Consider the following 27,314-nt stretch of genomic DNA (forward strand, 5'->3'; position numbering starts at 1 on the left):
ACTATAGTAAACTATAGTTAACTATAGTGTCAAAGTAAGAACTTTGATTTATTATAATTAAAACTTTGGAACTTTGATTTACTGTAGTAAAAACTTTGGAACTTTGAACTACTATAGTAAAATCTTTGGAACTTTGATTTACTATAGTAAAAACTTTGATACTTTGATTTATTATAGAAAAACTAATGGAATTATGTTTTTGATTATAATTCTTGATATTTTATTATATTTAATGTTCAAAAATCATAAAAGCTTCAGAAAACGTTTTCTGAACCCCGTCCCTCCCTTAAAGAATGTGTAAGAAATGAATTTTAATGTAAGGTTGTCTGTCGCGCCATAGATGAGCAACATTTTAATGTATTTAATTTAATGCAGATGCAGTGTAAGTCTTTTTTTATGGATTTTTTAATAATAAGCTTTAAAATAAAATCCGCGTCATTAAGAACAAAAATACATTCTCCATCAACTTCAGTAAAAATGTGTTTTTTTTTTAATTAATAAATGTGATTTGTAAATTTAAATTAACATGTAAAACCCCATCTTCCACCCAACCCCAACTCCACCCCCTTAAAAAAGGAAACATAAGCGAAAAATTATTTAAATACTTCAATATGTTGATAAACTGTTGTGAAAACGTTGGTATAGTATAGCGATACTTTGAAATTTTGATTAACTATAGTGAAAACTTTGGTACTTTAGTTTATTATGGTAAAAACTTTGGAACTTTAATTTACTATAGTTAACTAAAGTAAACTATAGATTACTATAGTTTACTATAGTATTTTTTGTTATGGGTGTGTCATTTATTAAATATATCGGATACAATATCCGTCATGTCACGTGAGGATTGGTTATTTCATACATAGATACAGTATTTCCAAGTTCAAGTGTACTAAAACGGTAGTTCCAAAATAATGTCATAGTTACATATACCTTTTCTGCCGTATATATGTACATCATTATATATGTAATAAAAAAAAAACACACATACTTTCTGCATAACATACAAACGAATTTTAAGTATTTTATTGGTGGAAGGAAGATAAATAGCTCTGAATGCAATTCTTCAGAACGATGTGTCAGTTTTAAATATTTTTTTTTAATATTCCCGACACTCAATGTAAATCTGACATACCATACCTATACTGGATTCCAAAACTTCATAAAAATCCTTATAAATAAAGAAGAATAGGTGGTCCCAGTAAATGTTCTTCCAAGCCCCTTTCTTTACTCCTAACTAAGATATTTACAGCAGTGAAGGAGAAACTTCAGGAGTACTGTACAACAGTGTATTCGAGAAGTGGTGTAAATCAGATGTGGATGCTTAAAAACTCCAAAGAACTTTTAGAAAATTTGAAATCACAAAATTTTACTGAAATCAATAACATCAAAACGTACGACTTTTCAACACTTTATACAACCATTCCCTACGATAATTTGAAGTTCAGGTTTTTTTTTAATCATCATAGGCAGCTGCTTTTTCAATAAAAATGGAAATCGTAAGTATACTTACCGCGTCATTGGTCATTTGCAAAAATATTTTGTTAGGAAACATTCTGATTGTACACACAAGTACTTTGAAGTTGATATTAAAAAGATGCTTGAGCTTCTGATTGACAATATCTATGTAGTTTTTAGAGATCAGGTCTTCAAACAATCTGTTGGAATTCCCCTGGGTACCAATTGTGCCCACTTATTAGCAGACCTATTTTTGTACTCATATGAAGAAGAATTTATTCAAAAATTCTACCTGAGAAGAAAACACTTGCTGTGGCCTTCAACTAGATACCACCCGAAATATTGCTGAATTATTGCCGACTCGGTGTAAAACAACAGCAATCAACCAATCGACATTTAGATATATCGACGAATTATTTTCAATACACTATTTATAGTTAATTTCATTCATATATCGACTCGATATACCCCCAGTGAGCTTGAAATGGAAGATACCACAGGGTCTGACACACATGATTCATATTTGAATTTTTATTAGAAAAACCTTACAACAAATTATTTTTTTTTTTTATTAAACGTGATGACTTCGATTTTTACGCCAACTTCCCTTACTTATGTAGCAATATACCTTTATCACCTGCATATGGGGTTTTCATCTCTCCGTTTGTCCGATACACAAGGGCGCGTTCTACGTATGAACAATTTCTAAAACGAGGCAAGTTAAAGACAAACAAGTTGATGAAACAGGGATATCAATAGTCTCATACGAATTTATTATTATTTTATGGTCGATACAATGGCCTTGTCAACAAATACAACCTGTCATTAAGTCAAATACTGACTGACATTTTTAATACAAATTGTTAGGCCATTATTTACACACTGCAATGTCTACAGATTTTTTCCGTTTTTTCCCTATCATGACAAGGAGCACATGGAGAGTGACCGGTCGGTAAGGGATACCCAGTCTTCCATGGCACCTGATGCCATCTCTGATCTTTTTGGAAGTCCGTATTTGCTATGCTCATGATTTGTATTGTTTTAATGGACTGAGCTTGATTACTGTTCGTTATCTCCATATTTCATATAAAGTTGCTGATAAATCAAACAGTGAAGAAAATGAACCAAACGGTAATAAATGTCTGCAAGATTACAGGATCGTTACGTTTGTTCTGATTAGACACTAGACAAAAGATCTTTAGAAGTTCCAAGATAGTATATGTGACAGTTCACTGCAACCTTTTGCAAAAGTAAAGTATTTGGCTTAACCTTTTCAAATCATATCTATCTTCTGACTCTATTTGTTGTCTCCTGATGAATATTTTAGCAATAATTTTCCCTGTTTTTAGAAATCTGTTATTATTTTTATTAATATTATTATTATTACATGAAATACATTTCTTTTCAGAGAATTTAAGCAAGAGAAATACGACAAAAGTATCTTTAAGTTCAGTGCATGAATCATGGGATGCAAAGCTGGCAATTGATGGTATAAGAACTCAGACAGACTATAAGCTATGTTCACACACTGCTTTAGGATCCTCAAAAGCTTGGTTTCAAGTGGATCTAAAAGACTACTATAGCTTGAAATCCGTCAAAATATACTACAGAAGTGAAAGTAAGCATGAAGAAAAAAATATTTCTAATTAATTATGATCTCATAATATGAAACACAGTTGAATAAGTTTAGTACACAGTCATGTAATGTACATGTATAAATAAATTTGCGAGACTTTAAGTGGACATTCTCATTCGGAACAAGGATTCCATAAAACGCTTTAATAGATATGCTTCCTATTAAGCTTTTGAGTCTCTATATGGGTTCATCTTCCTTAATTATTTCGCATATCATATACACCTAAAATGAAGCGCTTTTGAAGATTAAATGCTCTGAAAGCACCTCTGTTGTAATGAAGACTCTAAAAAAGAGCTACATGTATTTAAAGCAGATATATCTTGACCAAAGAACATTCAAACAACAGACCCTTTAAGCAAAACGTTTACATGACTTTACCTGGCACGATCAACTGCAAGTTCCAAAATCGTAGCTATTCTGGTCCATCGCTCAGATTGTTGCAGTGATTATATTTTGGGCCAATTTATACCAATTATGTTCATAATAGAAGAGCTGGGTACGTTAAGACCGATTTACGGCCCTGTAAAATCGGCAAAAATTAAACGCACGATAACATTCTATCAATTGTATCAATTAACTGTTAAGGTTTCCCTGTGTGTGAAATAGGAATAAATTTTTCTCAACTCACGTGCCCTTTCATTTATATAACGTTCAAAACCGGTCTAATATTCCGGAATTCCCCTATTTCGGACGTTTTTCTCCTCTTCAAGTCTATATTTCGATATGGCCGCATCCAAGTATGTATGCGAAACTTTGCAGACAGAACAAATACACTACGATTTTTAATATTAAAAAGAAAAAATAACCTTACATAAGTGCGGCCACATCCGTTTTTACAAAAAATTGAAGTAAAAAATGCTGCATTTTTGGATAGACGTCACCTTTTCTCCACAATAAAATCTATATTTTTAAAGAAATTAATTGTTTAATTCTATATCTGAAGGCTTTATTATTTTTTTTATTGTCTTTTAAATTCAATTTTTTGCATTTGAAAAAAATTAATTTAATATAATTATTCATGCAAATGAAAACCATATGAACCTTTTTCAGTGAAATTTACTATGGGACATGACATGTAAATTAGTGACGCAATGCATTGAAAAAAAATGACGTCACAAAGAGCAATCATGTTGAAAATATGTACTTGAAACAATTTCTTCAGTCTTCGCAACTATGATAAATATTCAATCAATATTTACAGCGTGAAAAAGTAATTTTACGACATAAGTTGGGATGGTTCAGACAAACAATTTACATTTAATCCTACATACGTACAATGTACCTCCAATTAAAACGCGCGTCTCTTTCATAGTGGACATTGACTTTATTTGACTTCAAGAAAAGATTATTTTTAACATTTTTATTGAAAAGCATCAGCTTTTTTAAGTATGTTTTATTCGTTTTCAATTTATATATGTCTGGGATTCATGAATGTCAAAAGACAATAGCTAACTTTTTTTGGGGTGGGGGGGTGGGGGGGGGTGGTAGATTTGAAGCTTGGCTTACATGATTGTATAACAGTCACCATTTGAACATTTCTTTTCAAAACGTGTTATTCTTGTCACTGTATTGTTGCAGATTTTTATTTGACAAAATTAATTATGTCAGAAAAGATTCTAGTGTTTTATCGCATAATCAGGAAGTGTACTTCTAAATCTGCCACTGCAGGCCTACATCTACTTATTGAAGGTCAGCAGCTGGGAATGGAAAAGTTCTTACATGCATTTACACTTATTAATTATATATACATTTATCGTGCTGATCGGAATATTGACATCAGTGTTATCAAGTAAAATTGGGTTTAATTAATTTATAATTTACAAGGAATTTTAGATAATTATGTTGACCAAGTTTATAAGGCTTAAAAAACGTATACAGTGGTGTACGCTTTAGGTATTTTCTATGAAAACTTATGTGAAACATGATACAATCAACCTTTTTCATTGCTTATAAATAAAGATAACCTGTTCCCATGCAGTTCTGTTAGAAATACAAACACGATCTTGCATTACTTATGGACAAGACACCCCCTTTCCGCTCCATAATCGATGGTTTAACTCGTAATTTTTTTTTTTTTCAGAGATTGTTTTCCTAATATATTTTAAGGCATTCCAAGTCTTGAAATGAAAAAAAAGAAAAAAAAATACTCTATAGATATTTATCTGTATACAAAACGAATGTACATATTGACTACATGTACACTATTGTTAATCTTGATGTAAGCGAGTATTTTTAAAAGGATTTTTCCAGATTATCCATAAAATAATAGTAATATATTTCATAGGAAATATGTTTAATATTCCAATAGATGTTCATCGGAGCTGGAGGAGCGTCCTGTCCAATATCACCTCTGTGAAAACGGCGTTGCACATTTTCGCTAAATTTTTAAGATTCAACGTCCGTCTGTGCTGATAATCCGTTTCAGAAAAAAAAATTAAAAGTATTTTATCGTTACTACAAGGACAAATGCACAAGGAAATGCCCCAGAGAGTTAATGTATCCAAAGGAAGTGATAAAATTATCATTGTCACCGAAATAATTATATCAAATACATGTATCTTACCTACGACTGTAGGGAGGAGTTCTAAAGAAAATCTTTGTCTATTTTAATGCAATTTTTGTCTTAGTAGATGACGTGATGTATCGTCTTGCAATTCATGTCAGCAGTTTGTTAGGTATATTTTTTAAAGATTTTTTTCTTATCAGACATTTACATGAAAAAGAAACATAATCAAGCTAGTGATATAACCCGGGAATGGCAAGGATAACTATAAAGAAGCACTGTGACGTGTTTTGCGTATTGTTCCCACAAGTAACAAAATAACAATAAGACTTCGTATAATTTGATAACTGAACTAGAAATAAAATCTCTATGTAACTTATAAAAAGGGACGTAAAAGTGAATTTTGATTCTTCTATGTGAGTGTTCTGTTATTCTGCATTTCAATTATTTGTATTTTGTAATGTACTGAAATGAGTACCAATAAAAAAATTATATCAAGAGTTTGATTTAAAACTAAATACACCCCTTTCCAATTTCCTTTGGCTCCCCACTGGACTGTGACCTTTGATCGATCTATCGATCTTTTACTGATCGATATCAATGCAAGTGTCTGCCGTTTCATGCTGCATTGCTTTGAAGACTACAAGCGCATATTTTCATAGCTGACGCGGATAAACTCTATATGTAAACCATACATATAATATTATATCCTTATTTTTATAACTTTTAGTTTTAGGGAACTATGCCCGTTAGAGTGTACTACAGGCCTCTGAATCCCTTCCCGAGAGTTCGTGTGCATTTCCTGTCGAATTCACTAAGCAGATTTAGGCATATGATTTTCGATTTTGTTAATCAAATAATGAGTATGTACATGCAAAGTAATGTGTTTGTCTCTAAAATTAAATTATTAGCATTGGCTATATAAAATATTTTGTTCATCGAAAAATTGATCTAAACAAATCGCACACTCTTTTTTAAGCCTTCGGAGATTCACTGTTTTTATTTGAAGCCAAATTTTTCAAGGTCTGTAAAACGTAAGTTATAATAAGGCCATTCCAAGTTTTTTTTTTTCTATGTGCAGTGTACGCGGACGAATTGTTTTTGAGGTTATGTAATTAAAAACAAACACAAATTAAAATTGATAAATAAAAAGCTTTGAAACGCAAACACAAAGTTAACTCAAATTAAAATCAACAAATACGAATCCCTGAAATGCATTTTACTCTACTGGGATTGACATCTCTCTTTTTTAAGTGGTGTATTATTATTTTTTTTTTTTTTATTTCAATAAACTAGTAGTTTAACTAAGTTTTATGGCAAGGAGAGGTCTCAAATGATAACAATAAATTCTAGACCTGTTCTGAAAATGCTGCGTTTTCCCCCCTTTTGGTTTGTGTGTTTTCTCGGATAGGAAGATACATGTAGGTTAGGATGGACGCTAAACAAAGAAAAAAAAACTTGGAATGGCCTCATTAATCAGGACTCTTATAACCGGTCTCCTCTTGTGGTTTTAACATAGAAAGTGATTGTGTGTAAGTATATTTGGGATTGTTCCTGGTGAGGGTATTTTACATGAACCGTGCAGTAAAGCGCATCCACTGGAATGAATAAATAACGATCTTTTAAAGAAATCCTAACATCAGAGAAAAAAAAAATTAACGCAGTTTAAGACACCTCGTAACCCCGTAATAGTGAGTAATTTATATGTTTATCAAAAAAAAAAGAAAAAAAAAAAGAAAGAAAGAAAGAAAAAAAGAAAAAAAAAATAGAAAAAAAAACGAAATTAATAGTGCTGCCATTTTTTGGAATAGAAAAGGGAAGTGGTGTTGATGACTTTTTCATTGCCAAAAATCCAATTTTGACAACTTTATATGGGACGTTTCAATTTTCTTTTTAATACTGATTCATGTATCTTTAAAAATTCTAATGTAACTTTATAGGCAATGCGGAAATTGATTGAAGAAATCATTAGGACATTTTTACATTAAAAAAAAAATGATAAATTTGATACGAACACAATTTTAAAAGAAGTACTACCTTGTCTCGTCTGTATGGATGAATCAAGCTTCATTACTTGTCTGATGAAATCGTTTGTAATAAAATTATATTTCCTTTAAATTATTTTACTCCTTCCAGCTATCAAAAATACATTACGATGAATTGAAATAAAAGTTCAAAATTGTTTTCTGGAACATAAGGCAGGTTAAAGTAAATAGTTTCCGGTTCAGAGAATTTACAGATTTCTTTTAACGTAACGTTAAAATCAGTAACGCCGTGATGACGTTATCACGTCAAAATTTGTAATTTCTAAATAAAACTCCCCATTTTTCGAGACCTCTGATGGAAAAACGGTTTGTGATAATTAAAAAAAAATAAAATGATTTTGAAAGGACACATCGTAGGCATGTTTGTAAAAAACTGAAATCAAATTTGGAGACAGGGCCGCTCTGTTATACTTAACGTACCCGGTTCTTTCAAGCATTCGTAGACCATAGGAAAACACTAGCTCTGCGTTCTTACATAATCTCTAAGAGAGTCGTCGACATTCCTTTGACTTTTGTGGACTATTACAAGTGTCATACGAGTCATTGCGATTGTCTAACGACATACATCGATTGCTTGAGTGTTCTTCAAATTAACAGAAATGTAGTAAGACTTACCCTCGAATGTAAAACAAAAAGGGTGACAATTGCGATACAAGTATTGTGCGATGGAAATACGATTTACATTTAGTACGATGTCTCTCATTCATAACGTTGATTGTAATAGATGATTTATAACGTCAGTGATTTTTTTAAATAAGCCTCATTTTTTTGTTTTAGAAAAGTTTCTATTAACGTAATTGTTATATTCTCGGGAGATTTATGACCTAACATCGTTTTTTATCATAAAATAAAACGTTCTTTTTTTATATTGAGCATGGGACCTAAACTCTGTATGATAAAATGATATACAATTAATTAGTGCCTGAGCAGTCAATATAGACCAGTAGCCCTTTTCACAAAAAATCTTAAGTTTTTGCGCATAATTTTAACTTAAGAATCTCTTACGACAAATCTGAAGTGCGTTTCACGAACGTATTCGTAGCAGATTGAACTTAAGATTTTACTTACGATAGATTTCATCCCCAGCAACGACTTCAATATGCTTTATAATCCTTAGATAAGTGGGTAAAAATAAAAGTATAACTTTGTTTTCAACATTTGTCAGCATAACAAACATTATTGACGACAAATATAGAATGCAATCGTTTGTGAAGCAAGGAAGTTTAGATATGACGTCACAATCATAAGTCTGACGTAAAAGTAGGTCATACGAAAACCTTAAGTGAATCTTATATCGTAAATATTTTGTTGTGAATTTCATTTAATTTTTCGAAAATAATTGTGAAAAAATATAAAATATTTCTGGAAGTTGCTTTTAAAACTTCAATTTAACGTGTATTTTGTTTTTTTTTTTGCGGTTTTATTTTTACAATAAAATGGGTTTTAAAATACTTAAGAGAGGGATGGGGCTATCGTAAAGTTACGACGGATATTGCACTTACGACTTTCTTCAGAATTGTTATCATAAGTTTTTACTTAAGATAAAAATAAATAGTCAGATTTTTTGTGAAAAGATCCACAGAATATTTTTCCCGAGGTGCAGGGGCAATGACCGAGGGCAATAGAACACACTGAGCTGTTCCCTGCAGCAATGGAAAAAAATCTTGTCTATTGACTGTTCAGGCATAAATAATTGTTTTATTACCTAATTCCATTTTCAATATTTCGTGTTCACAATTGTATATTACAGAAGGTTCCCATACTATTATGCATTCACATCATATACCTAGATGTGGTGCATCTGTAATATAATTAATGTAACTCTCATAGAATAAAATATCCTACCATTGTAATCTTAATCAATCTATAAAAATTATAATCAACAGATCACAAAAAAATGATTTTTTACCACTAGCGTCTGCGCAATGTTACATATAAATTCGAAACCCGGATCGGATTTTCTGAAATACGTTGCCGGCCTGTCTAATAGATCGCAGTCTATTGACCAGCAGTTCAATAGATCGGTTTCAAAAGATAAAAAACAAAAAAAAAACAAAAAAAAACAAAACATACAGAATATATATTAAATCTCTAAGAAAACAACAAAATCCATTTCATTAGGTAATAATTATTGCCTGGTCTCCAAAGATTATTTTAATTGGCAAATTAAGACTTTGTATCTCGCAGTTTGAATTTAGTATTCGGATCTCAAAAGAACTTTATGGACTTTTGTATGTTTCTTTCAAGAACTTTAAATAGCTTAATGGTTAGCAAGGGAAGCAAGAACTTAAAGACACATTCTTCAAAATGGCAAGATAATACCTCTTTTTCTCTAAGTTGAGTCTTAAAATGATCGGACAGTTAGCTAAATATGAAGATGTGAAATTTGCGTACCCAAGGTTCAGTTGGTTATAAATTAGAAAACCATACTATTTTTGAAAGACCTATTCTTACATATACACCTATAGTGTACATGTACAAGCAGAAAAAAAAATGGTTTGGAAAAGAAAATAACGAGCTGTTATTCATCGAATAAAAATGTGAACTCATGTCTTTAGCACGTGTCATCATTCAGTCCTTAACCCTTTCACGTTCGTACCGATCAAATCTGACCGAAAAGACATCTTCTTTTCTTACATGTTGCTGAAAAAAATTAATAGTTTCGCATAGAATTAACGGATTTCAAAAAATCGGGTACTATTTTAATCGTGAAACTCTGTAAAATTTAATTAAATGCAAAACAATTATGAAATATAAATATTTAATGTCTTAATGAACTGTTAACTCTGACTTAACTGCGAGAAAAAACTCCGAAATTAGGATTTTCATTAATGTGCGTTTTCTACAACTTTTCTTGTTGTCGTTTAAAAAAAAGTAATGATTCGAAATAAAACTTATTACCTAAAAATCAGGATCCTCTTGTGAAACTATTCATATAATTTTTTCGCAGATATGTAATGAAATAAATGAAAAAAATCCTGGGTTTAATGCAGTGGTCAAACTGGTATTGGCGTAAAACACAAACAATCGACTATAAAAACGTATAGACAAAAAGTAAAAGCGTAATAGGAAAATGTAAATTAAGTTTTGAAAAGTAGAAGAATGTAGCTTTCGTTTGGTTTCTTTATTAAAGTTGTCAGTTGAATAAACCCTATACATTATCCACATTTAAAAGCCAATTACATTTGAATTTTCGCACGGTTTGCGCAGAAGAAAAAAAAAGGGGGGGGGGGCAATAGAGAAATACCGACATCTTACGAACGAACGTAACCAAAAAAGGGATCGTTCATTGTATTCACATTTGCATTATTAAATTCTTCAATGTTATTACGATTTCAAAAGATAAAATCTCCGCAGGATACCTCAAAACTACTTCTTGTCGTAGTCGCTACCGTGACGCTACGACACATTTCAATGGACATTTAAACGAGCCAAGGGGTTCCGAAAAGGGAAATGCATATGTAAAAGGAAAATGAAAATGTCTCATTTTGAAGCATGCAAAGATTCTGTCTTACGAAAAAGAGGGCGAGGGAGAGTTAAAAAAAAATAAACATAAAACAATGGCCTTTTTTTCATGCTACTGGCTAAACTTTGTACATGTAAACCATATACGGTGCCAATTTTGATGCACCAGAGGCGCATTTAAAGTTACATAGTGAGTCAATATCATGTGTTACTTTTTAAGTTTTCTTTTTCGTGTTGGGGCAAACTACATGTAGAATTATTTTTACTTATATTTTTCTCCACAAAAGTAGATTTTTTAGGTTCTGAAACCTGTAATTTTCTGAAACGTAATACTTTCCAGGCCCTTAGGAAGCAATTTCATTTGGGGGGGGGGGGGGGGCACAGCCATACATTTTCAGTTGACTATCGACTACCGAAAATTCCTTGACAAGCAAAGAAAAAAAAAAAAAGGTCATCAGACGTTTTTATTGAGCCCCCCCCCCCCCGGTTCCTACGGCCATGCTTTCAAGAAATGAATAAAATTTGCATGTATCTTGCAAAAATTTTACTTCTGTCAATTTTCCCGTCCCTCACAGTGTCTCTTTAAACAAATTATGTCTCTTAAGTAGATTCCTTATTTTACGCGAGTACTTAATATCGCGAAATGGCCGAAGGGCGTCAAATCGCGAAAACAATAATTCGCGAATGGGTGATTTATCTAGCGAGTTTATAGCGCGCGTATATTTAGGAATCTACAGTAATGCTCATGCCGAATCGTTGGAAATCCGAAATATTTAATGAATAAAAATCAAAGAGCTGAAAGGGGGTGGGGCAAAAACTGGAGCAAAATTACGTGGAAGGATCGTATGCATCTAAGAAGAAGCCTTCTCAACCGAAAAATTATGAACGGGCTTTTTTCCCACGGATTCATGATATGGCTATAATACAAGTATATGTATATTGAAGCCGGGTTTAATTTTATTTTGATAGTTTTCTTAGCCATTACAAGGAATTATCACATCTGACAATATCTGTGTAGAAAATTAACCAATAGCTATTCCTGACGTGATATATAAGAAAATGTTTTTGCAACTGAAACTCATGCACATTTCATTCAAAATATTCAGTTTTTTACAAATTAAAATGCAATGCAAATCAGCTCAACAAAAATTGGCCTTAGTAACCCCTGTCCGCATGAATGCTGCTTCGGTGAGTAATTTCCAGACACGTGGTATCAGCCAAATTAGGTTAGACCATTTTTAAAAAATTGTTTCTTTGCCCTCACCGACTGGGTAAAAATGACCCGACTCAAAGCTAATTTAACTGAGGAAACGATAATTTTTTCTCCCGAATTTTCTTTCTCCATCAATAAGAATGTTGAAATTTTGTGGAAAAAAATTTATTACCTATCTACCGACCCAATTTTTATATGAAAATGTATGAAGAAAATCTTGTTCCAAAAAAAGTTGGACCCCCCCCCCCATGAAAAAAGGATTTTCGACTTTAAACCCCCACCCCCTTTTTTGTTTTTGTTTTGTTTTGTTTTTGTTTGTTTGTTTGTTTGTTTGTTTTGCTCGTCAGATTTTTTCTTGTAAGTTGATTTTTTTTTCTATGGCTCCCCCAACCCCTCCCACTTTTAAAAACGAAAATTATATGTTTCTAATTCGACTAATGAATAATAAATATATCTGCAGCAATATTACTTTTACCAGAAAGAATTCATGACTGTTTTAAAAAAATGAAGAAAAAAAAATCAGTAGAAACTACTTCTACACATCAGTGAAAACTCGTCTGTTATTTTTATTTGCCTGTGTGTGCAGGTACATTTGAAGCATGCCTTGACAACTCAGTGAATCAGCGTCATGCACGTGATATCTTCAAATTATTCACATTTTGAGAACTACAGTGTATCTTTTTGTCAGTATACTTGAATCAATCTATGATATTTTTTCTTAGAGATGACGCAAGTTATAATTTCGACTATAGTTTTTTTTTTCTCTGTGCATTAGAGCTTCGGTCGAAATTACTCTGAGTGCGGGGCCAAAGTTACCCTTCACGTATACAGTGTATCTTGTAATTTTATATTCTGACGAATAACGAATGCTTATCTCCCCCCCCCCTTTTTGTTGCAGTACAGTCAAATAAGGCTAATGTAGTAATGTATGAAAAAAAAAATGGTACCGAAAGAAGATTTTTTTGCTTGTCAGGTTTTTTAAGGCAAGTTGAATTTTTTTTTTTCTCTGGCTGCCCCCCCCCCCCTTTAAAAAAAACGATGCTACGTCAGTGACCCTACCCAAATGCATAATTTGCAGCTTTTATAATCCACATATCTATATAGATATAATATATATCATGAAAGGCAGCCGAAAGATAAATAAAGTGAAGATTGCAACATACATGTAATACATCATAATACATCATCCAAGAAGACACTGTCTATCATATGAATGCTCGTATATTTCTTTGAAGTGATATTTCACATAAAGAAAAACCTACCCTTCTTTCTTTATGAAGTTTCTTTTACTAGATACGATATGGAAAAAAAAAATTGCATATGCATGCATTGCCCCATTCCACTTTTATAAGGACTGTAATATATGGATCGTAGTATTCCATGTATTTACTTAAATGTAATGAAAATGGACATTTGATTTGATTAGTTGAGCTTCGACTCCCTCTCCCTCCCAAAGTACACAAACATCTACGCGCGACCACTTTCAAAATATTACGTTTTCCGGAGAAGTTAGTACCAACTATTTTCTGATTTTTAATGGTTGATTTCTAAAACGTTAGAAAACAATGCTACATTGTATAATTCATTACAACAATTATTGTCCATTGTGCTCTCTCTCTCTCTCCCTCTCTCTTACAAACACATAAACGTACACTTTTAAATACGAGACACTATTAGCGCATCACCTGGTAACTTGTTGCCTTTGCATGGATTTATACAGGGTATGAGTTTAGACTTCATCCATGCTATAAAACGTAACTTTCCCCAAATGAACACAGCGCACAGTAGTATATACATGTATACGTATATAACCACTGACGCATGACAAATGCGTTTCCTAGCCCGTCATAGGTACAGGTATTTTGGCGTATTTTCTTCTATTTGTCCGCTTTTAATTACATTGTAAGTGATTACAGAAAATTAGACAGGAGAAGTTATCGTTTACAAAGTGATTAAAATACCGTCCATTCTATTATACACATATACTTAATTTTTCAGATTTATTAATTTTAAACTAGGTGCAATAACTGGTCCCGGGAAAACTACCGAGATACGGGAAGTTAGGGCGAGTTACGTTCGTTCGTAAGATGTCGGTATTTCTCTAATAAGTGCTTCCGGCATTGTTAACTGAACGTTCGGCATATCAAACATGTCAAATGGATTCTGGCGATTTTCTGTTAGAAAATGAAGAAGATTGTTTTGATGTATTGTTGAGATAATTTTCTAACATATTTAGCATTCATACTATTGATCGCTTCCAACGACGTAAACCCAAATCCAGGCCCAGTATGCCAAAGTGGTAGCAGTGTTTTCCAGTGTGGTACGTGTGATGAACCAGTCACATGGGAACACAGAGCAATAATATGTGACACCTGTAATCAATTGTTCCACATACACTGCCAAGACATCCATAGTGGGACATACAGCATCCTGATAAGTGGGGGAGGATCTGTGAGATGGGATTGTCTGATTTGTGGAAACGCAAACTATAGTGACATTTGCTATGGAACCACAACACTAGAGACGTCAAACCAGTTCTCACTCCTAACAAACATAGATGATCCAACTGGAGAGATGCAACCCATACCTATCCCTATTCATGCATCTACACCAGAACGGAAACCAAAACAAAGTAAAGGAAAACCCTTTATCCCGCTTAGAGTACTGAACATAAACTGTCAATCTATCAGAAACAAACAACACCAGATTGAGAATGATATAGACAGCTTAAAACCTGATGTAGTAATAGCAACAGAGACTTTGTTAATTCCGAGCATCGAGAACAGCTAATTCTATAGAAAAGATAGAACAAACCGTGTAGGTGGAGGTGTGCTCATTGCTATTCATAACAAATTCCAGAGCTCAGAGATGCCAGAATTAGACACAGCAGGGGAGATTGTCTTGGCCCATATACAGCAAAGTGGACAGAAAGATCTCTGAGTCTGTGCATTTTATAATCCTAAAGCATCAGAAAACCTAACAGCTTTTGAAACATCAGTTCAACGTGCATGTAGCCCAAACTCACAGATCTTGATTGGGGGTGATTTCAACTTGCCAGGATGGAATTGGAAAGATAAATTTCTAAAATCTGGAATCCAGCATACGAAAAATCACCACCATCTCGCAGATATATTGGATGATAATTGACTCACACAAATGGTGGAGATACTAACCAGAAATGAGGCAATATTGGATCTATTCATAACAAACATTCCAAACAGGGTTCAACAGGTAGAAACAACACCAGGTATATCTGATCATGATATAGTGTTCATGGAAAAGACACAGATATGAAAAGGAATAGACAGAAGTCTAGAAAGATACTACTCTATGAAAAGGCAAATAGGACAAGCGTGGCAGAAGAAATGAAAACACTCTATGGAAATATCAAAGGCGAGGAAGAAAAAGGGGGAGATATACAGAATTTATGGAAAATGTTTCGATCAGGTTTAGAGAAAGCTATAGATACACATATTCCAACTAAGTTAGCAAGACAGAAAGATAAATTGCCGTGGATAACAGGGGACATCAGGAAACTCATAAAAAGACGTGGCAGGGCTTACAAGCAAAAAAAGAAACCACACCATAAAGATGACATCAGGAAGTATAAGGAATTGAAACATCAAACCCAGAAATAGTCTAGGAAAGCATATTGGTAATATATAGAGGGTATACTCAATCCAGATGTTGAAGACAGCACAGCCAAAGGGGTGTCAAAAAGATTCTGACATATATCAAGCATAAAAAGAGCGATAAAGGTTGAGTGTCACCAAAACAGTCTAAAACAGAATGGCAAACTTGAAACTGATCCTATAGAAATCGCTAACATTTTAAACGAACAGTTCAAGTCTGTATTCTCAGACATCGAAAGGGTTAACAAGGAAGACTTCAAAAGAGGCAATTATATGAAAGGCAAACCATCCGACTATCCAGAAGCAAGCGACATTAACATCACTGAAGCAGGAGTTTTTAAACTACTCAAAAACTTAAATGCACACAAAGCTGGAGGCCCTAATAACATCAAGCCCACTGTCCTGAAGAAACTTGCCAGCGAGCTTGCGCCAACACTGACACTAATATTTAGAAAATCCTTGATTGAGGGAGAAGTGGCATCTGACTGGAGAAAAGCCCGATTGACACCAGCATTTAAAAAAGGAGAAAAATACACACCAGAGAACTATAGAACAATATCCCTTACATGTGTGTGTTGTAAGATCATGGAACATATTGTAACAAGCCATATTATGAATCATGCAGAAAAAAAATAACATCTTATATCCACTCCAGCATGGATTCAGAAGTAAAAGATCATGCGAAATGCACTTGCTAGAATGTGTGGACGTGGAAGAAATGATTAAACATCTGGAATGGAATGGAAGCATTTAAAAAGTAGAAGGAAAGATGCCAACTTGATTATGATGTACAAGATAATTAACAACGAAGTAGCCTTTAGACCAGAGGACAACTTCACTAAGCCTGTAAGAAGATTGCGGCACAGAAAACAACACTCTCTTGCCATACCATCTGCAACCAAGGACTGTAGAAAGTGGTCATTCTTCTGCAAAACCGTTAAAAAATGGAATAGCCTGCCAGAGGACATCGCGGTAGCAGAATCATTTGAGATCTTTAAATCTCGAGTGACTCAGAAAGACTAACTTAAACAATCCTTTCTTTTATCCAGTTAAAAAAAAAAAAAAAAACAAACAAACAAACAAATAAACAACCAAAAAAAGTTTCTTTTAACAAAACATACGCACACCCAACTGGCAATATCTTCAAAGGAGGCCAGATAGAGGAAGAAGAAGAAGAAGAAGAGTGGATAATTTCTCAAAGAATCAGAATAAAATGACAAATAGTTTGAAGGATCAAACCCCTATCATTCCGGCTAATTAAAATTCAAAGTGAAAGTAGATCTTTATACAGTTATATACATGTTATACGCAGGAGAGAAAAAAACTCCACTGCAGCAAGGAGATACTTCTTACTGAGGCCGCTTTGAAAGATATCGTACAATATTTTTCTAATCTAACAGATCGTTTAACTTTGGTTTGTTTCCTCGTATAAATAGGTACACTCTGAGGGATACTGTTTACTGTCATGTATGGCATGGTAGAATGTGAAAACGGATGCCCGTTTCACTACACAGCTAAACATTTCGTATAAATACGATATGTTGTTCTTGAAAAGAAAAGTTAACAACCATGCTTGTTTTAACCTATTCACAAAATAATTAATGTTCATAATGTTGATTAATTTTTAAGATGAAATATTTTTGTCAGTCAGGCACCTGACATAATTAAAAGTTGTGGGCTTTACATGTTAATCACCAATCCATTTTTTCATATCAATATGATAATTTTCAGTTTTGATTGATTAAGATAAATACACACTCCAAAACATACTTTCAGTTAACTTAGAAAATAATTTCAGTAATTATCAGCAATTCTCAGTACCAACAATAACTCTCAGTAAATATAAAAAATTATCAGAACCCATAGTAAAAACGACAGTAAATATCAGTAGTTATCAGAACCAATTGCAATTATCAGTAACAACAGTAAAAATATCAACAAATATAAGAAATTCTCAATACCAACAGTATAATATAAGTAAATATCAGAAATTATCAGTAAAAAGTGGCACTATCAGTAATTATTTAGGCCAGTAGTGAGATAGCTCTCATAGTCAACATCAAGTTGCAGATGTCCAGAAGACAGAGATGAGGGAATAAGAGAACCCCGATTGTCTTCGTTGCCTCCTAAGACCTGGCATTCAGAATGCTTTCTTAATCAGGTAGTAAAAAATGCACTTATTTTCATTCCATTTACTTCATTCTTGTATAAAGAAGCAAACTAGGGCAAAATAGTTGAGTTTGACAGTTAGCATGAAAATGCACACAGATTTTACCAATAATAAATAAACAAATAAAAGTCAATTAGTTATTTTGTCAAAACTGTCTGTTTATCTTCAAGACTAAGAAGCTTGAATGAATCTTTATTTCAGTTTTTACTACCAATGCATATATTTTTGTGATTTTTAGAAAGGTAATTGAAGATTCCAGAAACCAGTTGATTTTCTTCTGTTTCTGACCCATGAAATAATGTCAAGTATGTGTATTGCCACTGATCATCATGCAGAGGCTCTGATTTTTATCATATGCCAACAGCATTGGTACATTGACCAGGGTCGCTGTTAAAGAAGTGTACAGGTAACTTATATTTAGAACAAAACAAAAGTGAATTATGAACTTATAGTGTATACTGGACAAACTGGCTTACAACTGGGCAGTATAACTTTTAGATACAAAAGACCATGGACAATATTTACAGAAAAAAAGTGACAAGAAATAATTATCATTATCCTGTTACAATGGCTTGTTGACAAGGAATAAACCAAATATTGTTGACAAAGAATAACTGATAACAAAGTGAAAAAAGATGTGCTTCAACTGACCAAAAAAAAAAAAAAAAAATATAAATAAAACATAAAACTGATGGAAAGTTTCCTTACATATGGTAGATTCAAATTTGTTCATTCATGACCCAAGAGCTAGGGTTTTGGCACAACAGGAAATCAGTAGGAAAAATTGTTAAAATAATCCTTACAAGAATGTTTAACAATATTAATATCCATGCATCCCAAGGCAGTGCAGATGCAAGTTTGTTTAAATGATGGTCCCTTAGGATAGTGTTCGGCTACAAAAGGGGATCAAAGTTTTACATTAGAATTAACATATATCATGTTTATCTACATTCAGTTTCGTATTTTTATTATTTTTTTTTTAGCTCAGAACCGCCATATATAGCTTTAAGGATATTTTCAAGTCTTTTTTGTGCTGTCTCTTGAGGAAATTTCTACATCTATACAAACAATCTTAATCACCAGTTAGATTTTTCAAGCTACTGAGGGCTAATGTAATACCCAGATTATTTTGCACATCTAAATCTGACATTTACAGTGAAGGGCAAAAATTTTAACCTTGTTCTTGACTCCAGCAAGCATTATAGCATGGGAATGTATTTTAGCAAGTCTCCTTTGTGCAACTTTTAAAAAATAATAGAAACGGAAGTGAATTATATACTTAATTCATACTTGTATAAATTTTATATAAAATATCACTTTCTTTTTATTTAGATGATAAGCTTACAACAGAGCACTGTCTTTTGGAACAAGTGAAATCCATATTCAGGGGCCTTGTTTCAGCTATAAGCATTTGGAGACGAATGGATGGTAGCATCAAAGCATCACCTCTCAGAAGTTAGGGAATTAATGTGACAAACCATTACATCTTGGTTTCAAGTTGTGGATGCTAGCAGATTCCATTACTGGTTATGCTTGTGCATTTTTGCCTTGGCACGGAGAAAACAGAACTTTACAGCAGAACGAAAGGACTTGCATACAATGTGGTGATCCAAGTAGGAAACTCTTCAACCAGGAATACAGAATTCATACCATGTATATAGATTCATTTTATACCACCCATTTTGCAACAGATCTCCTAAAGAAGAAAACTATCTCATAAATGCTGTTAAATCAAATAAGCAGTGTTAAGCCTTGTTGCTTTAAAGACTTTGAATTGCTTGAAAGGAGGTCAGTGGAGAGACTGAAATTTCTCCTATCTATAATAGGTGTGCAATTGAACATTGTCAAAGAACTGTAAATTAATGGTCAGACTGTAAAAAGAAGTAACTAGTGCTCAGCACTACAACAGTAACATGGGAAGTGTTGACAAATCCAAGTCGATCTTTCGTGGGAGAAAGTTTTGTTTCTTCACAGTAAAGATATCACGGTTGTGAATTATTTCATAATTCTTTAGAAATTCATGAAGAATAACGCTGAATGTTCAGTTCATGGGGTACCAGCAACCTTTGGCCAACTTGAATACAGTAAGAGTATAGCCATTTCATTGATGGTTGAGAATCACCAACTGCATTCCCATGCTAACATTTGTGTTGATCATTGCTTAAAAATGATATCAGAAAACCACAGAGATTAAAAAAGTGATGTTGACTCAGATTGCCCATGACCCAAGGTCAAGGTCATGGCTACTCTGAAACTCCAAACTGGCAAATGTTTAAATTGGATATATTTGCATATCAAAATTGAGGACAAGATATGATATTAACATTTTTTTAGCAAATGACCTTAAACTTAACAATATGACATCAGGTCAAGGTCATTACACATTTTGGGTCGCTAAATTTCTCTTTTCAAGTAGGAACTTCTGGTACCTCTTCAAAACTAAATTGCACTTCATTACAAAAAAAAAAAAAAAAAAAATAGGACAAAGGGAAAATTCTACATACCCCTTTCCTCAAAGATTTTGAATTGTGGGGCTGTAACGTTTCTATCACATACTAACTGATTGGTTGCTATACAACAGAAATGTGAGATAAATTATATGTTTCAAGAATACTTGTTTGAATTATTAATGTGCATTTCAGTGACTAAAATATCAATTATTAGAGAAAAATAATTTATAAATTTCCTTTCTTTTCACACAAGGTCTGTAGTCATGTGTATCTATTTCCATGGTAACGGCAATAAATATTTTATGCACTACTTATATGCTTCTTGAATATAGTAATGTTATTATAACATTTTTATAACAATAGATGCTAAATGATGTGTTAAAACAAAGATTATTGTTAAAAAAGTGGAAAATTTCAAATTTTGGTCATATGGACTAGTTGCTAAGCATTATTAATTTAAAAAGTGTCTCCATGATTACCATAAAATTATACTATTCGTGAAAACATGAATGTTGAAGCTATTTGTGTAACAGGTTAGTTTTTTTCCTATTTAAACTTTCAGCAAAAACTATAAAAAATTGAAGTCAAGTTTTCAATAATTTTTTGTTTCAGAAATATTGTGCTATTTGTGCTCTTTTTCCAACCAGTGTGCAAAACGCTGCCATGGCAACCCAAATATAATTTCATCTTTTCTATCTTGACATACAGACAGATGTTTTCATATATAATACATGAATCTTCAGGTGTGTATTTTTTTTATTTAGGAAGCATTTTTGGAAAATCTTATTTCAGCCTTTAAATTTAGCCAAAAATGCTTGAATGTGAAAGGGTTAAACTCATGCCTCGTACAATTTGTGAATAAAAAAGGTGGAGATAAGGAATTGTGATCGATCCCATAAAAACTAAAAACAAATCTATGAACAGCGCAGGGCATAAACAGGGATAGACAGTAACTTTGAAACCATAGTCGCCCGCCGAGCTAGCAATTTCTAATTTCTACTAGCCCTGATCATGAATTAGTTGTCCAGCAAAGGCTGCTGGCCGAGTCGCGTAGCGATGAGGGGGTAGGTGCGGGAGGGGGTTTCCCCCTCCTGCTGGTGGGGTACGGGGGCCTCCCCCGGAAAATTTTAAAAATTGAGATGCCAAATCCTGCATTTTGGCTGTATTTTAGGGTAAAATTATATGTCACTTCGTGATTGAACCAAAGACTTTTTTCAAATTGAAATATTCCGCATTTACAGTCATTTACGGTATTCCGAATCACCTTTTACATTTTGACTGGAAGCAATCTGATTAAAAAATCTATAACTGGTTATTTGGCACTTTCTGCAAAAATTAAGAATTATCTGCTTATTGATTTTTACTTGTTGATTTTAATTTAACTTAATCACACCCCCTTCCGCATGCACTGTTGCAAAACAGCGTTGCCAGAAGTGTATCATGCAGAATAGCAATTTCCAACAAAATAATGGTTACAAAAATTACTTGACTATATATGTTGTCCTGTTAATATAATTATTTCATTTTTTTTTTTTTTAAATATTGTGGAGTTTTATTTCAATGCAAAACAATTAATATGGAAAATAAAATTTGTATACTCCTATACTCATACTCCTCGTAGGTTACAAAAACTAATAATTATGATGATAAAAAATGTATGAAAATGAATTAAACTTATTTGATAATGTTTAGTTAAGACATCAAAAACATAAATTATTACATATTTCTATATAAAATGAACGTACGCATGCTTGTATAGATCTGTGTGAAATGTATTTCAGTTTATGATAAAAAGACAAACATTGACCAATTTACCTCAGGCTAGTCTTTAATAACTGTTGCTTTGTCATACTTTAACTTTTATGAATATTCTTTGCATTTAAAGAAAGCTATTGTTACAAAAATATCTTACATATTCAACAAGTGTGCAGCGTGTGCAATTTGTCCAGTTGCGGTCATATACACACATGATTAGAAATAACCCAAACTGAAGGAGACTACGAATGCAGTATTTTTTTTTTTTTTATTTTGAGGTGTTATCAAAAACAATTAATGCTCATGGAAGCTTTTAAAAATGTCAGTTATCAATCTGTCAATTCCTAATACATCTTGTCCAAACCACCAACAATACTATGACATTGATGAGGAAAATCATGCAATGATTTCAACACGAATATTTCTTCAATAAGGATAAGTTAATGAATTATATTGTTAATTTTTAAATGAACGATGATGTTCATCTCTTTATTTTTTGTATCTGATAAGAATATTATACCAAGTTTTAATAATTGGTTGGTTGTCACACGTGTGGATGTGTCATGTGAGTTACAGCGATAAGGTAAATTACTAAGAATCGCGAAACGCGGGGTGATTCGGAATACCATAAAGGACTTAACAAAATCGGGACTTGTACGTTTTTAAATTGATTTTTACAATTGCTCAGAGTGAGTCAGAGTGGTTGGTAACAAGTAGAGCTTTTTAAAAAAGCTTACCGTCTTTAGCAACAACCTTAAACAGTAAACTGACCTAAACCTATCAGGCTGTATAATTCTTGAAAATTTCTTGGCTTTGTATTTCTTCATTAGTTTTTTTCTGACATACATGTAATCCCTACCAAGTGAAACTAGTGAAACGTTAACAGATGCTCGGCTGTCTCCGTAAACTGAGATCATTCGGCAAAAGTCGACTGATTCCGTCACCTCTGTGATAATTATGTAGATGACGTACGAATCGGCCGAGGTGTTGCCGAGTGCTGCCGAGATTAGAAAGACAGTGCAAAACAAAGGGAAAAAGAATACATACTTGTAAGCTGTAAAGCTTGCATGCAATAAAGATCAATTCTGTTAACAATGAAAATATAGAAAGACTTTTTGGTAATTGCTATAAAAAAAAAAGAAAGAAAAAAAAAGAAAAAAAACTAGCATGTTCTTTCGAATTAATTGCTGCCAATTTCCACTGTTCGTTTTGTCATATTTTTTTACGATTGAAATTCTTGAAAAATTGTTAAGTCGTACGAAAATTAGACCATCAGAAAATTATCTCCTTTGCCTTGAGCAGCATTTAACCAATGAGATAATTGACAATTTTCTCATCATGCAATTTCTACCAATCACAAAAGAGAGGAAGTGCATAGTCCGAAAACTGTAAAATACTTCAACTCTGTATACCGTCTTCCAAGGAAGACGGTAATAAATTGCAGTAGCCCCGCAGGACAAGCTTGAAGATATGTTTAGTAGCCCGACCTCAATTTTCAGTTGTCCCGGGCTTGGAGGCTACCGTAGTGTTGGTCCCTGATAAACACGTACACTCAGGAATTCCAGAGGTGAAAGATGTGAAACAGATTTTTGATTATAAAGGTTTAAATTAAAACAGTTGAATTCTATGAACTTAGACTTCAACCATATTTAAATAGGTACAAGTGTAGCTTTTAAAAACGCCTTACCGCCTTTAGCATCAACCTTAAACAGTTACCTGAATACACACATCAGACCGTGTTATTCTTGAGTATTTCTTCGCTTTGAAATTCCTCATCAACTTTTAACGGACATGAGTCCTACAATATGAAAGACAATACAAAAAACCCATAATAAACAAACAAACAAGCAGAAGAATTGATATAAGCTGTAATGTTTGCATGCAATAAACGGTTTCTGTTTTACCATTTTAATATATAAACACTTTTAAGTAATTGTCTTGAAAAACAAAGTGCTAGTTAGGATTCATTGTCATTTTTCTTTGCTAATTATGTTGATTTATTTTATTTGTTTATTTGTTTGTTTGTTGTTTAACGTCCCTCTCGAGAATTTTTAACTCATATGGAGACGACACAACTTTGTTTAGGAGGGCTGCAAATTTATACCAGGACTATACTCGGCGCTGAGGGCCATCGAGTAGAGAGAGATCTTTTTTTGTGCCTACACATACAGCGACACGGGATCTCGATTTATACTCTCTCGTCCAAAGGATCGGTATCCAGGTCCTTGGTGGATTCGAACCTACCACGTAAAGATCAGTTCCTTACTCCGCTACTCTAAAGCAGACGCTCTAACAACTTCGCCACGCGGGCTTGAAAATCTTGAAAAATTGTCCGACGAACACACCAGATAATCATCTCCTTTGCCTTAAAGAGCATTTCTAACAATGAAAGAATAGAAAATCTTTATATTGTGCTTTTTTACCAATCACAAAAGTGAGGAAGTGCATAGTGCCAAAACTGTAAAACACTTTAACTCCTTATAAATCTTCCAGGCGGTAATTATGATCGTTTTTGAACTCAGGTATCATACATTTTCAGAAAACATTGTTTCTCTTATGCACCCGTTACAAGGCGAAATGTAATAACAATGCAAAACGTAATAAACCGGGATTATTGCATTTTGCGTTAAAGCATATTGCGTCTATATCAACGCAGAATGTAATAACGCAAAATGTAAAAGCAGATTTTTTAGGATTATTAAATTTTGTGTTATTACATTTTGCATCAAGATCAACGCAAAATGTAATAACGCAAAATGTAATAACAATTTTTTTGGATTATAACATTTAACGCTGTTACATTTTGCGTTGAAATTAAGCAACATGCAACAACGCAAAATGTAATAACACACATTTGGGTCAGTCAGGTTTAGAATAATTTTCAATTGAGTAGTGAAAGAAGAATATAAACGGAAAGAAATAAAACAAAACGAGAAACAATTCTTACATTAGGCCTAATTTCATCATATATTGATTTCATTAGCCATTAAAATCAGTTGATAATCAAATCATAGGTGTTGCAAATTAGAACGTGCGTGCGCAAGTGTGTGTGTGTGTGGGGGGGGGGGGGGGTATTTCGTTGAACAGTGTATCAGTTTGCTTTTTAATAGGCACATGCATCAAATTTAGAAAAGAAATCGATTTATTTTTACTGGCAGGTTTAAATATAGCAGGAAGGGGGTTTCTTAACAATAAAGATTTCATACTGTTTTACAAATCACCAACAAAAATAAAATTCTCTCTCTCTCTCTCTCTCTCTCTCTCTCTCTCTCTCTCTCTCTCTTCAATAATAAAATGGATAGTTTTTGCATGCGCATAAAAATACACAGATCAACATACGAACTAACCCCTTCAATCGCTTCTCCTTGCCAGACACACACACATGCACTTTTAATTTCTAACCAATGTACACATGCACGTCGAACATGCATAAGAAGAGCTTTTAATGGACCCATAGGTCAATCTTTGGCAATTAAGAATACTAGTGATGGATATATAATACATACTGATTTAAATAAATAGACATGTCAATCAAAGTTAAGTTAATGTTTCATAAGTATTCGAATAAAAATGTTAGAAACTGATTTAAAAAAAAAAAAAAATCTACAATTAGATTTAATAATGTCCGTAAAAGCCATAACATTTGTTTCATTGTCATATCTGTCTATTTAGTAATTCGAGCTTTCCCATTTTTTTTTTATGTTTAACTCAATTTTGTAATGTTTTGCAATGAACACAATAAGAAAAATTAATTACATTTTGTTTTATTACACTTTACCTTGTCCTAAACACAAACATAAAGTAATGCAAAATGTAACAACCAAAAAGTTCATTATTACTTTTTGCGTTAACCCCAACGCAAAATAGGATAACGCAAAATGTAATGATCCAAAAATCGCGTTATTACATTTTGCGTTATTACATTCTGCGATGATCTCGATGCAAAATGTTATAACGCAAAATGTAATAATCCCAGTTTATTATATTTTGCTTTGTTATTACATTTTGCGTTGTAACACCCCTGGTTATCATTAATTCATTTATTGTTTTAGTAGTTGTTTGCATCAATATATTATCAAATCAGTTTTCTAAAATATATAATTTTAGCACTTTGGCCTCCTTACCGATTTCGTCAATTCTACTTAGATGTATCAAACAGCTCAGCAAATGTATCATCAACATTGCTTAGGACACCCTGTTACCAAGACGAAACTCCAGAATTAGAAATACCCCCAGCTTTGATTGACATTCCTTGCAGGCACACAGCAAGATATGTCATTGTTGAGACGACGTATGAGGCTTCAGAAGATGAGGAAGGGGATGGTGCTGTATTGGAAATTTGCGAAATAGAAGTTTATGGTATTTTGTTTTCCTAGAGCATATGTGTGGATGTGATAATTTGATATTGTACGTAGGACTATTGCTTCTCCTACAATATATCATGTCCAGTACAACATTTGAAATTATTGCAGGATGTTGACGTTTGAGGGTATTGATTTAAAAAAGTAGATTGTTTGTGCTAATTCAATTTTTCCATTAGATATCTCTAGTAGGTAGAACATTAATTTGGGGAATAATTTAACAGTTATAATTTTTTTTAGCAATCTGTCTTACTTCAGCAAAACATACACATATTAAAGCTGGTTATCTCTGTAGAATTTCTAAATATTAATGATAATTCAAAGTAAAATAATGCAGGTTCAATGTGCTTGCAAGAAAAGTATCAAAGAAATCATCAAAATTTCCCCGAAAAAAAATTATTTTTTATTGGTTAACCAGGGTAAAGTTTAGCTGTGGTGTTTTCACTCAATATTTTTTTTTTTTTCATTATTTACAATATATTCAATTCTTTTCAGGAATAAGATTATAGCAGATTAAAAGATTATAAGATTTCAGCAATAATAGATTAGAATTGGCGGTTATTTTCTACTGAATGTGTAATCTAAATATATTATGATTTTCAATTTTCTGAGTTCTAATCGCGCTC

The 27,314-nt window shown here is 32.8% G+C and overlaps 1 protein-coding gene across 1 annotated transcript; it reads left to right on the forward strand.

The window, feature by feature from the left end:
• The first annotated feature begins 833 nt into the window (after window positions 1–833).
• On the forward strand, window positions 834–26,703 carry LOC133189424 (uncharacterized). Its single transcript, XM_061324796.1, has 3 exons — window positions 834–840; window positions 2,867–3,076; window positions 26,435–26,703. Exons 1-3 carry the CDS (start codon window positions 834–836, stop codon window positions 26,701–26,703), a joined length of 486 nt encoding a protein of 161 aa, XP_061180780.1.
• Window positions 26,704–27,314: the final 611 nt, after the last annotated feature.

This window comes from Saccostrea echinata, unplaced genomic scaffold (genome assembly GCF_033153115.1).
Source record: "Saccostrea echinata isolate AGI-Se365-2 ecotype Australia unplaced genomic scaffold, CSIRO_AGI_Sech_v1 ptg000018l, whole genome shotgun sequence".
Classification (NCBI taxonomy): domain Eukaryota; kingdom Metazoa; phylum Mollusca; class Bivalvia; order Ostreida; family Ostreidae; genus Saccostrea; species Saccostrea echinata.